Source organism: Trichoplusia ni, chromosome 10 (assembly GCF_003590095.1).
Source record: "Trichoplusia ni isolate ovarian cell line Hi5 chromosome 10, tn1, whole genome shotgun sequence".
NCBI lineage: Eukaryota > Metazoa > Arthropoda > Insecta > Lepidoptera > Noctuidae > Trichoplusia > Trichoplusia ni.
This window is the reverse complement of record NC_039487.1, coordinates 3,302,009-3,317,255: the sequence shown is the minus strand read 5'-3', so window position 1 is coordinate 3,317,255 and position 15,247 is coordinate 3,302,009. Positions and strand designations below refer to the sequence as shown.

Here is a 15,247-nt window from a genome sequence, read left to right as displayed (position 1 = left end):
GTCAGTTTATGGTCTACTGTAAAGTAATATTTTTTATTTATTCAAGATTAGACTTTATAAATTCTTATCTGGGTAATAAGACTACCTCGTAACCTTCTTCGCAGCGGAGTCACCCTTGAAAACATATTATGATAGTGGGTGGAGTAAAGTGGGTAATCTATGTATTTAAATCTCGTGTCACGGAGTTTTATCGAACTCCTTTGACGCATCTTGACCTATGAAACTTTTTCTAATTCTTACTTAGAATTAGAAAAAGTTTAGGGGTGACCCCCTCTAGAAATCCTACTAATATTATAAACGCGAAAGTTTGTATGTATGGATGTATGGATATGGATGTTTGAAACTCTAAACATTGAATTTATTTAGACGAAATTTTGTGCACAGGTCGATTATAACCTGGATTAACACTTAGTTATATCCCGATTTTATATACCCATGGGATTATTTTTAATTTGTAGCGGGCGGCCTGCGGTCAACAGTTAGTTATCTATATACTCGTAAATGGGTAAACAAGCTGGGTCAGATCCAATTTACCAGTAAAGTAACAATGCGCTTTGACTCTACAATCGACATGCGGTAAATTTTAAAAGAAAAACACAATACTAATTGTATGCACAAATGTTCGAGAAACTGAAAATCAGTGTATACTTATGCAGACTTCTGGTTTCTCTGTATGTTAAACCATTTTGTGCAAATAAACTTGTTCCACCAGTTTTTAAATATAGTCATTAATATTAAAAGCAAAGTAATAATTTATTTAAAATGTTTAATTTTATTTGTTTATTAGGCTATCATTGCGAATACACGAAGATCATTATGACTATTTTTTTGACAACTTCATCATCATCAACATCCATAGCCTATGTCCTCACGCTGCTGGGCATAATCCTCCTCTTTCTCGTGCCAATTTTTTCTTTCCTGTGCCAGTCTCTTGACAACTTGAGCTCTTAGAATTATGACTGGGCTACTTGTAGTATAGGTACTAAGATATATTTTAACTATTTATTGGTGCAATAACCGGCTTCGCGCGCTACATAAAACATTTTAATGTTCTAATGATATTCATAAACACGTTTATCATCAAAATGCAATTTAAAGTTCAATAAAGGACAAAGAGGATTTAGATTTATTGTATTTTATGTTTTTAGTGCCAGTAGGTAAGACACGTGCACGTGTGAAACAGTTAGGTACTGTATATCTGTATGGCACCCGCGATGACTAGTTTCGAGACTTGCGAACAAGCCAATTCTTGACATTATCTGGCTCGTGGCTAAGCTATAATCGCATAAGTGAGTCGATCATAGATTAAGCTACGCTTGACGCGGTTGGTCCATAGATGGACCATCTTTGTCACAACGAGTTCCTCCGTGTTCCGGAAGGCACGTTAAATTAATGGGTCCCGGCTGTTATTCCTACATCTTTGACAGTCGTTACAGGTAGTCGGAAGCTTGAAAAGTCTGACGACCAGTCTAACCAAGAGGTATCGTGTATCGTGTTAGGTAAACTAGGTCAGATACGCAGCTGGTACCTGTTACTCAGCTGAAACCGATGAGACTGGAAGCCGACCCCAAAATAGTTGGGAAAAGGCTAGGCCGATAATGACCTGGTCTGGTTTTTCTCATTCTTATCTAAGTTTCATATCTCATAGATACTTACATGTATGATCTAATAGAAGTCGTGTGTTAGTTGTTACGTAGTTTTATCTTTTTTGTTCCGTGCTGATAGCGCGTATCTTTGAGGGCTTGAATTAAAATTGCAAATACTCTCGTACCTACTTGGGGGTATAAGCCAAGTGCTGACAGATCCGCACTTGAGGTACACTTGAAAAGATTAAGTAAATGCCTATATAGCATAAGTTTGGTTGGTTCTTTTAATTAACTAAGAAATTTCTATGCCTAGGTTAATTAAAATATGTAGCAAAACAATTACAACGGAGATTAGGTCTGGTGGTCACTGCACATTATATAATACTAGCTTTTCGCTCGCGGCTTCGCCCGCGTCGAGGTCGGTTATACCGCGTTTCCAAGAGAACTCTTCAAAAGTCCGGGATAAAAACTATCCTATGTTCTTTCTCAAAGTCAACTCTATCTCTGTACCAAATTTCTTTAAAATCAGTTCAGCGGTTTAGACGTGAAAGCGTAACAGACAGACAGAGTTACTTTCGCATTTATAATATTAGTAGGGATCAATGAAATTTGTGAGTGGAAATGTCCTGCACCAGGGCTACTTCTATGGAATACCTACTTGTAATGTTATCACTATGCAAGTCGTAGAATAATAAAAACTTATTGTTTATACCTACAGTTAGTTTAGAATAAAGGCCTAAGGGCCTTGAATGCGTAGACGAGCAAGGTAAACCTGCTTGCAAAACTAATCGCTACATTAGTTTGTACAGTTATTCAGTCATACTAGGAAATAATATGAAATTGCTATTTTTTTTATCCATATTTTTTATTTTATGATTGGCCACAAATCAGCGCTGCATCGAACAATTACGGAAGCATTTCCAAATTGAACGCGCGAACTTCCTAGATCCATCAATTCTTAAAAAGGCATTTGATTTCAAAATATTAATTAATCCATCAGATTTCCTTAAAATAAACTGGGTACATATTTTTTCTGTGATAAAATCACGTGTGACATCACTTACTAACAGGACAATTATTACGGGCAAGTGACGTTAATAGCTCCCACTTCTTTAGTTTCCTCTAAAAAGCATTTGATCATCTTTATCTTTTTACTCATTTCATAAAATATAATCACTTATGTAATATATTTGGTCAAATACCCTATTGTAATAATAACAGCACTAGGCGTCGTCGAGATACCGCGGTGAAATTACCTTCACATAGACATAATATGTAACGCGATTTTCCATACAAATAGTCAGGGGTCAAATAAATATAAGCATATAGATTATATAGGTAAACAGATAATACTGCGAACAAGGTTATTTACTACTATTAAATATAACTTCTAATTTTTTCTATGTTAAGCTAATCGTGATCATTATTTCGCGGTAGACTGCGGAAGCGTTCCCGCTTAGCCCCCGACTAAAGGAAGCGGGAAGCATTCCAGTGGCTTTATCCGGTAGGAGTCCGGCACACCCCTTCGAATTCCCCAGGGCGAAGGATGTCCATGAGGATTTCCACTGGACAAAAAAAAAATCGTGATCATTATAAAAGTACTGATGTGAATTAAAATTGCAGTTAAAATCCTACAATGACAGCAATCGAATACCATACAGCATTTAAGCTCGCTATATCCCGGGGAAAAGATTGAAGGTCTAGGAACCCGCAACGAAAGTAGTCAAATGTAATAAATACATGACTTATCGATACATTAATTTAGGAAAATTGTATACAATAATCGTGGTCTTGAAAAACCCGCTATCAAGTTGTATAAACTATCCGGACTGACCACGAGATTCAGGCTTTTAATCAACTTTACAAGTAAGATCTGACTATAATGCCCTTATCTCCAATTGTTTTTTTCAGTGGCTTATAGATTTAAACTATCAGTTGACAGCTGATACCTGACCGACTCATTCGACCATAAGCCATTTAAAAAATTCAGCAGTTTTCCTCCAATGTTCATAACATTTGATGGAATTGAATGATTGATTGATTGTAATGTTGTTAGTTTCAAGGGAAAAAACGGCAGTGTTTTTCAAATTTATGACCGTCACAACAATTAATACACATATTTTGTAAATTTTCAAGGAGGAGGAGGAGCTCGTGGCTAAGCTATAACCGCATAAGTGATTCGATCACAGGTTAAGCTATGCTTGACGCGGTTGGTCCGTAGATGGGTGACCATCTTTGTCATAACGAGTTCCTCCGTGTTTCGGAAGGCACGTTAAATTGTGGGTCCCGGCTGTTATTCCTACATCTTTGACAGTCGTTACAGGTGGTCAGAAGCTTGAAAAAGTCTGACAGCCAGTCTAAGCAAGGGATATCGTGTTGCCCAGGTAACTGGGTTGAGGAGGTCAGATAGGCAGTCGCTCCTTGTAAAACACTGGTACTTAGCTGAAACCGGTTGGACTGGTAGCCGACCCCAACATAGTTGGGAAAAGGCTAGGCCAATGATGAATGATTTTGTAAATTTTCAACTATCTAGCCAACACGGTTCATGACAACAGCCTAGGGATAGACCTTTGAGTATAGAACCGTAACAATGTTCAAAGATGGCAAAGCAAGAGAAGTTATTAATATTAAATATTTCTTACGAAAACAAAAGAGTAATCGCATATTTTTGGCTGCGAGAAAATTAATATTGTTTTGAGTAAGGAAAAAAAGGGAATGCAAGCAACGTTATTACCAGTAATAAAAGAGGGAAGCCACAATGTCATGTAAAGGAACGGAAAAAAAATGACGACCAAAGAATAATTTATCATAATTCTGTAATTACATAATACCATTTGCGAATCTTTAATGAAATGCTGCCCGTAATGAGATAAGAAGGCTCGGATCACGCGAGTTGTATGACGTATAACTTTATAGCTTAGATTTCGAGTAAATAGTTGCGGACTGGAAATTATTTATCATTTAAATAATATGTAAACGACATTAGGTACTCGCACAGTTGTTTTCTTTTGTGACGAAGAGGATTTCTTGTCATTAATGTGTGGTACTAATAGGAAAAAAATAACTAGGCTATTATATTTTCATGAACTTTGTTACATTGTTATAATACTTTATTTGTTACCGAAAATAATACCAATGTTTATAGTCCATCGATCCTTTTCAATTATCAATCGTCTTCCCAACAACAATTTTCGTTGCGAATAGACAGCTTTATTCAGCTTAGACTAAACTCCGAGTGAACCACTGCGGATGAAATGCGCGAGAAAACTGTAGAGCAGGCTAAGCCCTAGTTGGGTGATAGTAAGTACAGAACAGTTTGGTCAGTAACGTAGTAGTCGTTGTTTTGGCAATCAACGAAGGCCCTAATTGTCATAATTTTGCGGTGACATACAGTATATTGTTACTAGAAACACGACAAGCGCGTCTGATTAATGCGTTGTATTTTAAAGAGAAAATAGTACTCATTTTCCAATGAGGGAATGGAGTTACGAGAAACGAAGGCCAAGTTAATTAACGGCGACACTATTCAGGTCGTCAAACTACTTAAATACCGACCTGAGTTATTTTGTGATTCAGTAGTAGAACTAAAATAAGTCATTAAATATTTACTGTGATAAAATGCTATTGTAATTGTAGGCATAGTTTTAATAAGCCAAGCTCATATCATAGCTATTTTTAAGTACGCATGAGGACCATTTAATAACTCTTTTTTGTTAGTCCCCACATAATTAATGTTTATTAGATCGGAAATGTCGCTACATTAGTCATATCGCGGTAATCAACACAAAAACACATAGTAATAGTACACCAGAGGATGGTTTTATTACAATGTCCCTGATATCTACGTTTCCCATTGTATTTGAGGAGGTGTTTCCAACGTTTTATATCAGAGTATGTAATGTAATCACGTGCGTGATCAATTGATCACAAATACCATCAATTATTTAGTATTGCAAAAAGTTCGATTGAATATAATGAGAGTACTTCTGGTACCTACAAAAAGGATTTGAGTCGCAAGGAACGAACCCCCGAAATGTAGATAAGATGTGGGTTATGGCAAGCAATTATAAATTTACGTAAAATTCTGTGAAAAAGGCGTTCGAATATTCTCACACATGGATTTCGTGTAAAATCAAAAACAAATTCTGCGGACCTTAACATGACTCGAAGTAACATTATGCCGCCGGTTAAAGAGAGATGCCACTCTACAGTATGTAATGCGTTTTCTCGCCTTCACACCTGTGATAATTCCGCGAACCATTGGCAATCGATTCGATTCTCGGATTTAACGAAAATTCAAATTATGTATTGTATTTTAATCTTATTTTCAATAAGTTATTTGTACAGATGTTGTTTGGGCCAAGTCTTCACAACATATATTAATATGAACCAATAAAATATTGAATGTATATGTAGTATATTTCCACTTAAGTATCCGGAAAAAACCAGTAGGTACTGTGATAATGTCAATCTACTTCATTAAATTCGGACTGTTATTAGAGTCGCCAATTCAATGTCTAATAAATTATATGTTTGACCTTGCGCATAAAGTACTGCCTGTGTATCTATGCACTGTTACTTGTAATTCATAAGCTAATATGTTGAACTATTTGTAGGGAAAACTAACCTTGAGCGAGACCTACCTGTTTTTACCTGCGACATTGTTTATAAACTGTGATCTTTATTGAATATCTTTGTTTAGCGTATTGCAAATTACACGTGCATTTTACTTTGGTATACGCAATAATGAGAATTTCTATCATATTTTTTAACCGGCACATGATCTTTTTGACATAATGGCAGTGATTAATGATTTGATTGGAAACTTCGGGCGGTATCACTGGTGGCTGTGCTTCATTGTTTTCTTGAGCAAGTTCGGAGTAGCTTTTCATCAAATGGCAATTATATTTCTGGCTCCACCGGCACACTACACCTGCCCTAATAACGAAACATGTTGCGATAATCCTGTATTTGATAAATCTGTTTTCACTAGAACTATTGTTACTGAATGGAATTTGATTTGCGAGAATTCATGGCTGAAAGATTTCACCCAAACGGTTTTCCAATTTGGTGTTCTCGCCGGCAGTTTAATGTTTGGAGTAGCCTCAGATAAGTGCGTATTTCTTCGCGTTCAGTATATGCCTATTTATTTGGGAAATGTATTTAGTGTCTTTGAAATGTTTTACAGATATGGCCGAAAACCAACATTGATTATATCAGTTATAATAGAAATATTAACCGGAGTGATGGCATCGTTCCTGCCAGATTTTTGGAGTTTCACAATTGTCCGAATGTTGGTCGGGGTTGCAAATGGCGGCATCATGATTATTTCTTTTGTAATCGTAATGGAATATGTAGGGAATGTGACTAGAGACGTGGTGTCAGCGTTGTATCACATCCCATTCACAGCTGGACACATCGCATTAGCAGCGGTGGGCTACTACATTAGAGATTACACGTATTTTCAACTTTTCATATCTCTCGTAAACGCTGTTCTGTTGTTTTATATTTGCCTTTTACCAGAAACACCTAGATGGTTAATTGCGACGAATAAGACTGAAAAAGCAATAGTTTTAATGGAGCAAGTGGCAAAATTGTAAGTTGACTGATTTATATAGGGATTATATCTACTTTTTAAGAGGTTTATCAAATTTATTATCTCTTATTTTAGCAACAAATTACCGACGGAGGATATAAGACAAAAAGTCGAAATGTATTACATGGAACGCAGACAAGCGAGACAAAAGAGTTCAGTGCTTGAATTATTTCGAATTAAAACTCTAAGAACAAATCTCTTAATAATGTCGTTTGCTTGGCTTTCATGCAGCTACTGTTTCTATGGCATTGCATACTATGTGAGCCACTTAACTGGTGATGTGTTCATAAACGTCGTGGCCACTGGCAGTGTGTGTCTATGCGGGTGTATCATTTGCATACCCTTGATCAAATTCTCGAGGCGTAAAACTGTTGTCGTGAGTGGAAATGCTTTATGCAGCTTGTGCTTATTTATAGTCGCATTTGTGCCTGAAGGGAAGGCGTCTGTAGTAATTGGATGTGTCGGTGAATGTCTCAGTTACGTTATTTTTGTTTTAATATATTTATATTGCACTGAAATGTTCCCGACTGTTGTTCGCAATTCTGCAATAGGAATCTGTTCAATGATGGCTAGAGTTGGAGCTATGATAGCACCCTTTGTGGCCGCATTTAGGCCACATGGGCAATGGTGTGCGCCTGTAGCCTTTGGTATATTTCCCTTGATCTCTGCAATACTCTGTCTGTGGTTGCCTGAAACGAAAGATTGTGAGCTAATGATGACGATTGAAGAAGCCGAAGAAGCATTGGGTAAACATCAAATTCCACCAGCAAGAAACAGAGACGTTAATATTGCGGAAAGTGCAGTATGAGGAGTAAAACCACATAATAACAGATAAAGTAAAAGATATGTAGCATAAAAGGTTGTGAATTTTTACCATACATTATAAATAGAATAAGGTATTGTCTTTTCTGTCGTTCTACGGCAAGGTGTCATGTAATAAGGCTTATTAGATCACGTAGGGGTTCTAATCTAACGACATCGGCATTGGCGAGGCTTCCGGGCGCGTCAGTGCAAGCCGGTGGCCCGCGGCACCATGGCGCTGGGTCTCCTGCTCTGCACTGCTTGGTATTACACCATACTATCTGGTGCGTACTTCATAATACTTTTAAATGTACCTGCCTTATATTTTTAATCATATTTTCTAGCGACTTACGATATTCTAATTTCAGGCTTCTTCATTCTTTACTGTCCTGTTATGTACCTGATGTTTGTTAGTCATAGAATATATAGAAAATTGGTTGATATATTGTTTTCTTTGTGGGAACTGTATCCAGTGGTAAGAAGTACATAAAAAAAATGTGATTATTAGTTTTACAAATCAATGTATCTAATACAAGTGTTATTTCAGGCCCTGTTTCAATGCTGCTTTAATACGCAGTTACATCATTTTGGGGATTTCGTGAATCCAGATGAAAAGACCATAATTGTGATGAACCATCGGACAAGGGTTGACTGGAACTATGTATGGATTGCTCTCTATCACGCTACCCAAAATCCTGCCGGTGAAATATGTAGCTGCAAACAAACAGTTGAAGATAGCAGGGAACCAAGTGGTGTCTTAGACGTTTTAGGGAAGTCTAAAATTAAGTTTGTATTAAAAGATGAAATCAAAACTATTCCGGGCATGGGTAAGTTAATAATTTTGGAGTTGATACTGATATTATATTTGTAATTTATTTGCCTTTAACCTGGCACTTTTATCGTGGTAAGTGGCAATTAACTTACGTAATATAAATTATTTCATTACAGGTTGGATAATGCAGCTAAACTTTTTTTTGTACGTGAAAAGAAATTGGCGAGAGGACCAAGTTAATCTATCTCAGTTCGCTGATTACTATTCGAAGCTCAACTATGACTACAGGCTTGTTTTGTTCCCTGAAGGGACGGATTTGAGTGACGAAAATCGGCGACGCAGCGCAAACTTTGCTTCTGCTAACAATTTGCAGGTATGATTTTCCCTATTACCTTAATCTGTAGATTATAAAGTCATCGGCCATGAGTACAAACCTTGTTCCTTATACTTATACTTGTTTTTATCAGTCAGGTAAAGACATTGTTTTTCCGGTTCACTAAATAAAACAGTCATCAACGAGGCCTCGTCGTGCAATCTTTATTCTTGAATCAAATTTAAATGCATCGTCAAGCCATTTGGGATTCAGATTTTAAATTGCAAATTACTTAGATCCATTAATGATTTATAAGCCTAACCATCTTCACTATTTATTTTGCTAAGAAATTCTTTGTTGCATCATGATGGACGTACTGAAAGTGATTGAGGAAATGTAATATCTACGAGTAATGTTTTTATACCCCTTTATTAGCATCAGGTCTAAGTATAGTGGCAAGCTGATCTAGGCATGTCACAGCGATTTCTACATCTAGTACGTTACTCATTTACTTCTTACAAGCTTCTACCTATTGAGTAATAATTACACTCATTTTATCACCCTGATTTCATCATAATTGACTTGCTAGATTGAAAGGGTATCAAGTAAGCAGTAACATTTCTTGGAGTTGATAAAATTAATTTATTGTGATTATTTGCATATAATATTTTTATTTTGGTAGAAGGTTAGAGTTCAGTCTGATGCGGTTATTGATAGTCGCTAAAAATAAAATTGGAAAGGTTACAAAAGAACCGGTCAAATGCGAGTCATACTCGCGACACTGAGGCTTCCGAACAAATAGGAAAAAAAGTCTTAGGATTTCGCAATTTTTCGTTTAGCAATGCTGTAAGACGTTGCTTTGAATCTAATTTCTAGTGCTGATGTTCACGGGATGTTTCCTTCAGGTTTTCATTCTTCTGAAATTTGTTTTTTTTTCGCAGCTTTCAGGAAAGTAGACTTAAGTACTTTTATGTTAATAAGTTTCTTCTTGTTAATGAGAACAATGGTCTTGATTGAGAGAGATTGGAGGGACAGCTAAATGATCCCAAAAGAGTTCTGTTTTTCCGTTTTCCTTTGGAATCCCAAAATAAAGTGGGCTTTATAACAATCTTAAAGGAAAGCTAAAGAAGTACCTATTAGAGTAATTCTTTGGCCTTCTTATAAGATAAAAAATTTCAAGTAATTTTTAAAAAAGGGATAGTTTGAAGAGCATTCTTGGGAAGAGCGCTTTCCTTAGCTATACATATCTAAGTAACAGGCTGGTTTTATACATTTTTGCTCAATCCATTAATAATTTTATGATGTGGCATAAATATTTGCTTTCAGAACTACAAATTCGTGTTGCATCCGCGGACCACGGGTTGGGTTGCCTTATGTTCCCGTCTGCGAGAGTCTGGTCTGGCCTCGGTCTACGACATCACCATCGCTTACGATAAACCAGCTCAAACTGAAATGGATTTGTTGCGAGGGAAAATCCCTACGCACGTGTACTTCTACTGCAAACGGTAAAGTTCTGAAAATCGAAGAATTCCATTCTTTTCGAATAATGGTTTACTTTTTAAACATTTAATTATAATCATTTAGGTATTTTAATAAAAAATGTTTTATTTTCTGGCGCCTGATTGGTAGTGATAGAAGTTTCTTAGGTTTTGGATTTAATTATTTGCGTATCTTAAATTACTATGAGCATATACGTTAAGTTTTACATTGCCAACCAGGTTGCGTGTTTTCCTGTGCCGTATAAATTGCTTATGTCATGTTGTGCACAGTTTTGGTTTTTTAGAAATCAAGCAGAAAAAAATCGATCTTATAATATAAATCATACCTAATTAGTTTAAAAATATGACAATAACCAAACCAAACGAAAACCAAATAGAGGGCATTGGCGCTTTAGAAAACAATCAAATCTCTAGGTATGACATTACCTACTTTTCATTATTCGTGACCGCTACCGCAACAGTTTGCTCTGGGAGAAATGTAACTTATCTACAAGTATAAAATAGTTTAAAACTCGTTACTTCTATTGATTTCAGATATTCTATAAACAAACTTCCTAAAGATGATACAGACCTAAAAATCTGGCTCAATGACCGCTGGCGGGAAAAAGAACAAACTCTTTTCAAATTCCACAATGAAGGTTAGTATTTAGTATACAAAGAGATGTTCATGAAAAAACAAAAGCAATTGGTTCGTCATTTAAAGTCAATTCTATCCGGTGTACGCCTATATGTCAGACATAATATGTTGTATTTGACGTCAACGTTGCTAATCGTCCAAAATATTATGGTGCCAATGTGGGACATGAGTGGGCAAGTGTTATACAAAAAGAGAAACGGTGAATTATATAAAATAGCCATTTTAGTTTTAAATTTATTATTTGGTCAACTATACCTAGACTGTTACATAATTATAAGATATGTTTTATTAAACAAACGTAAAGGGTAAAAACCACCAGTTGAACGAGTCACCAAGCTGAATGTCATGGACCGTGTAGGCACAAACATACTTATAGGTAAAATTTTCATACATGGATGGAGTATTTTTGTTACATAATAAAAATTTGTAAAAGATGGATGACCTCGTGGCTAAGCTACAACTGCTCACAGGTTATGCTACGATTGATCAGTCGGTCCGTGGAGTAGTGACTATCTATGTAATAACGAGTTTCGCCGTATTTTAGAGGGCACATTATTTTGTAGGAGCCGGCTGTCATTTTAAGTTATTAGTAGTCAGAGGTGTCAGACTGCCAAACCTATCGTGGTGCCTTGTTAACTGGGTTAAGGAAATCAGATAGGCAGTCGCTCCTTTTAAAACACTGATACTTGGCTGCATCCGGTTATACTGAAAGCTAGCCCCAGCATAGCTGGGGAAATGCTAGGAAGTGTTTAATGAAAATTCTATAAAAAAACGATGTACTAACCTCAACACGGTTCGTACAGACATTTTAGGGGTGACCATTGTCTTTGCAAATTAACAATTCCTTAGCCTATTCTAGACTCACGCTTGACCGGATTTTGTAACATTATTCTATCAAATATTGATTTTTTGATTACCAATGAGCCCATCACATTTCAAACAAAAACGAAAATATACTTTAATATATTTTGTATATATCTAATCGTCATTTGTTTTCTACTTTCAGGTCACTTCGTTGATCTAGAATCCAATAGGGCACCGCAATACCGAACTCCAAGGTCTCTGTTTGTGGCAAAAATAGGATTCATTTTCTGGACAGCAATCGACGTACTATTCCTATACTCGTTGGTCAATAGCGTGTTATTCCAATTTTGGGTCATTTATCACTGTTTGTTATTTATTTTTATAACTTGGTATTTTGGGGGATTCCATAATATTCAATACAAACTTCTTGAAAAATCTTTAGTGTAGTCAATGATTTAGAAGTAGGTAATTAGTTAGTAGATTTTAGAATGATGTTAAATAAAATGCATCTGTGAATTCTCATGAATGCCAAAGTTATGAATTATTGTAATAAAGATAATAATCGTCGTTATTTTTAGAATATTTATTTCTTGTTTTAATTAGTAATAAATTATTGTTCTCGCTCTGTTATTCTATATTTAGTAAGGTAATTAGCATGATTAGTTAAAACTAAATGACCTCGAGGACACTTGTAAGTCTTATTGTTTAACTGATTACTTAGCTCTAACATTTAACATAACAATAACCTTACACGAATACGTATCCTGTATATAATTTAAATAAAAAATAATTTTACGACTTTGCCTGTTCTCTTTGGTCAATCGTATTAGGAAGTGTTGTAGCCTTCGTTTCAGGAAGGAAGTAACAAAGAATTGCTGCACTAAACGCAACTCCACTGAAAATTAAAATAGAAACCCATTCTGTTCCTATATTCACAACAAAAGGTGCTATAAAACCTCCGAACCTAGCAAACATTGAGGCAAAACCTATAGCACTGTTCCTTATCACTGTAGGGAATATTTCTGAAGAGTATAGATACACTTGAACAAAAGACGTATAGGCTCCTGTCAAACCTATTATAGCAAATGCTAAAGTAGCAGCTCTCATATCACTCGGTATGAAAATAAATACTAATAAAGATACGGCAGCCGTTGTGAAACTAGATATGACGCTCACTTTCCGTCTTAAGTACAACGTCGCGAAGATGACTAGACATAAACCTGGCGTGAGGCACGCAGCGGACAGTATCACGTTGAGATAAATGTTTCCTTGAAGTCGGCCGATGTATTGGTTGAGACCGAAGAACGTATGTGAGCAGAACATCCAAATACACGCAGTTATTAATGTGTACGCTCTGATCTTCGGAGTCTTAAATAGGTCCACGAATGTGCCCGTCTGTGTCTGGTTCTTGTTCTGCAACTCAACCTTTTCGACGATACTTTCAATTTGATCTGTTGGTCTATTATTCCTGGAAGCAGTAATATAATAATAAGTACAATTTAATATTATAGTCATAGGTATTTAAAGTATTTTTACATACCTTTTAGCAATGTGTGTAAGGATTGCAATAGCTTCTCGCTTTCTTCCAACAGTGATCAGCCATCGAGGAGATTCAGGTATCAGCCAGTAATATGCTATGACGATGATCCATGGTACTGACGTCACTAGCTGTAGTTGTCTCCACTCTCTCACAAAATACGCTATGATTGGGAGACTTATATATGATATCAAAAATGGCATTTCTTGGAGTCCAGATGCGTAAGGTCTGAACGACTTGCCACATAATTCGATGATGAGTACGTAGCAACATAACATAGTGCCACCAACTGCTACTCCAATTAAAAACCGGAATACAAGAAACAGCCATAAGTTCGGGATTACTGCAGAAATAGCCACGAAAACCACTTCCAAGAATAGTGATATCAATACAACAATTTTCCTGCCGTACCTAGAGAACAATGGAAAATATTTAACAAGTTTCAGTAAACATATATTACATTCATGCATTGACATAAAATTGCATGGTTTTATCAACAACAAAACAACTGTTTCCTTTGTAATTTTATGGTTGTTACATGTGGTTTGCACGCGTGCCTTAAAACACAATTACGTTCAATCATACTGCAGTAATGTGACTTTCGTGGGGACCATTTGTTGGTTGATTTGAGGATTGCGCTGGACTTAGTGATTACACAGAGCTGAAGTACACAGAACTTAGTGATTGTGCTATAACAAAAACTCCAAGTACCACTTACCTGTCAGAAAAATATCCAAATATTAAACTGCCTGCCAATATTCCGATTTGCATCATCGATTGAGCTAAACTGGCCAAGTAGGTTTTGTTGCAAATGAGGTCAAATTCACTTGTTACCGAACTGATTATGGTATTGGTATCGTATTCAGGGTTTTGGCAAGGGCAGTAATTCGTCACGTTATTGTCCAGGCACTTGTACTCAACACTGGGTATAATAAATACCACGTTGTTTAACTGGTATTCTGTAGGGAACCTTCCGATTGAAATAAGTAACAGAATCCATGTTTGATATTTTCCAAAACGACCAATTGCTGTTTCTATAAGATCTTCGTCCATTATCGTCTGAAATTTAACGATTACAACTTCACTTAGTACAGTCACATAAATTATTATTTTTATATCTAATTTACTTAAAGAACTTTAACTAATATTAACATCAATTTTAAAAATAAATTTTTTTTTTCGTTATTCACTTACCTTTAATTTTTATAACACATGTAAAAATATATAATTTATTTACAATCACTCACCGTTTATTCAGACACAACATCAAATACTATTGATTTCTTCTTGAAAAACAAAACACAATCCCATTCGACTCGATAGGATACGCCGTATCTTGAACTAAGCGGAGTGTTGTTTGTAAACGTGCAAAAGATTTCGTTTTAAAGGTAGGCCTTCAAGATTTGTCACAGATTGAGTTCAAGTGTTGGCAAACTGTTCCGTTCAAACCTTGTATGAAATTTTATCTGGTTCGGTCGCGTCTGTGGATTACCAGCTTACCTTGTTATCTTTCACATGTGAATTCACGTCTATATTTGTTTTATAGTATAGGTAACGCACAGTTATCAATTAATTTATTGTAGTTAATGATACGTCTAATATGCAAAATTTATGTTGTTACTTTATCAAAAAAATGAATTTCATACATTATTAGTTGCTTGTTACTCCTAGATTTAATTGTTATTTCAGGAAAATCGTTTTT

At 35.9% G+C, this 15,247-nt stretch overlaps 3 protein-coding genes across 3 annotated transcripts; 2 read left to right on the top strand and 1 right to left on the bottom strand.

The window, feature by feature from the left end:
• Window positions 1-6,209: 6,209 nt before the first annotated feature.
• Window positions 6,210-8,007, top strand: LOC113498253 (organic cation transporter-like protein). Its single transcript, XM_026878198.1, has 3 exons — window positions 6,210-6,699; window positions 6,775-7,182; window positions 7,258-8,007. The coding sequence occupies exons 1-3, from the start codon at window positions 6,383-6,385 to the stop codon at window positions 7,988-7,990; spliced, it is 1,458 nt and encodes a 485-aa protein (XP_026733999.1). The 5' UTR covers window positions 6,210-6,382; the 3' UTR covers window positions 7,991-8,007.
• A 193-nt stretch (window positions 8,008-8,200) lies between these two features.
• On the top strand, window positions 8,201-12,475 carry LOC113498255 (lysocardiolipin acyltransferase 1-like). The gene is made up of 7 exons (XM_026878200.1): window positions 8,201-8,267; window positions 8,352-8,458; window positions 8,531-8,810; window positions 8,932-9,128; window positions 10,395-10,573; window positions 11,102-11,205; window positions 12,211-12,475. The coding sequence occupies exons 1-7, from the start codon at window positions 8,216-8,218 to the stop codon at window positions 12,453-12,455; spliced, it is 1,164 nt and encodes a 387-aa protein (XP_026734001.1). The 5' UTR covers window positions 8,201-8,215; the 3' UTR covers window positions 12,456-12,475.
• A 101-nt stretch (window positions 12,476-12,576) lies between these two features.
• Window positions 12,577-15,050, bottom strand: LOC113498254 (organic cation transporter protein-like). Its single transcript, XM_026878199.1, has 4 exons — window positions 14,793-15,050; window positions 14,264-14,604; window positions 13,549-13,956; window positions 12,577-13,476 (listed from the first exon to the last, which is right to left on the bottom strand). Exons 2-4 carry the CDS (start codon window positions 14,596-14,598, stop codon window positions 12,801-12,803), a joined length of 1,419 nt encoding a protein of 472 aa, XP_026734000.1. The 5' UTR covers window positions 14,599-14,604; window positions 14,793-15,050; the 3' UTR covers window positions 12,577-12,800.
• Between the last annotated feature and the right edge of the window lie 197 nt (window positions 15,051-15,247).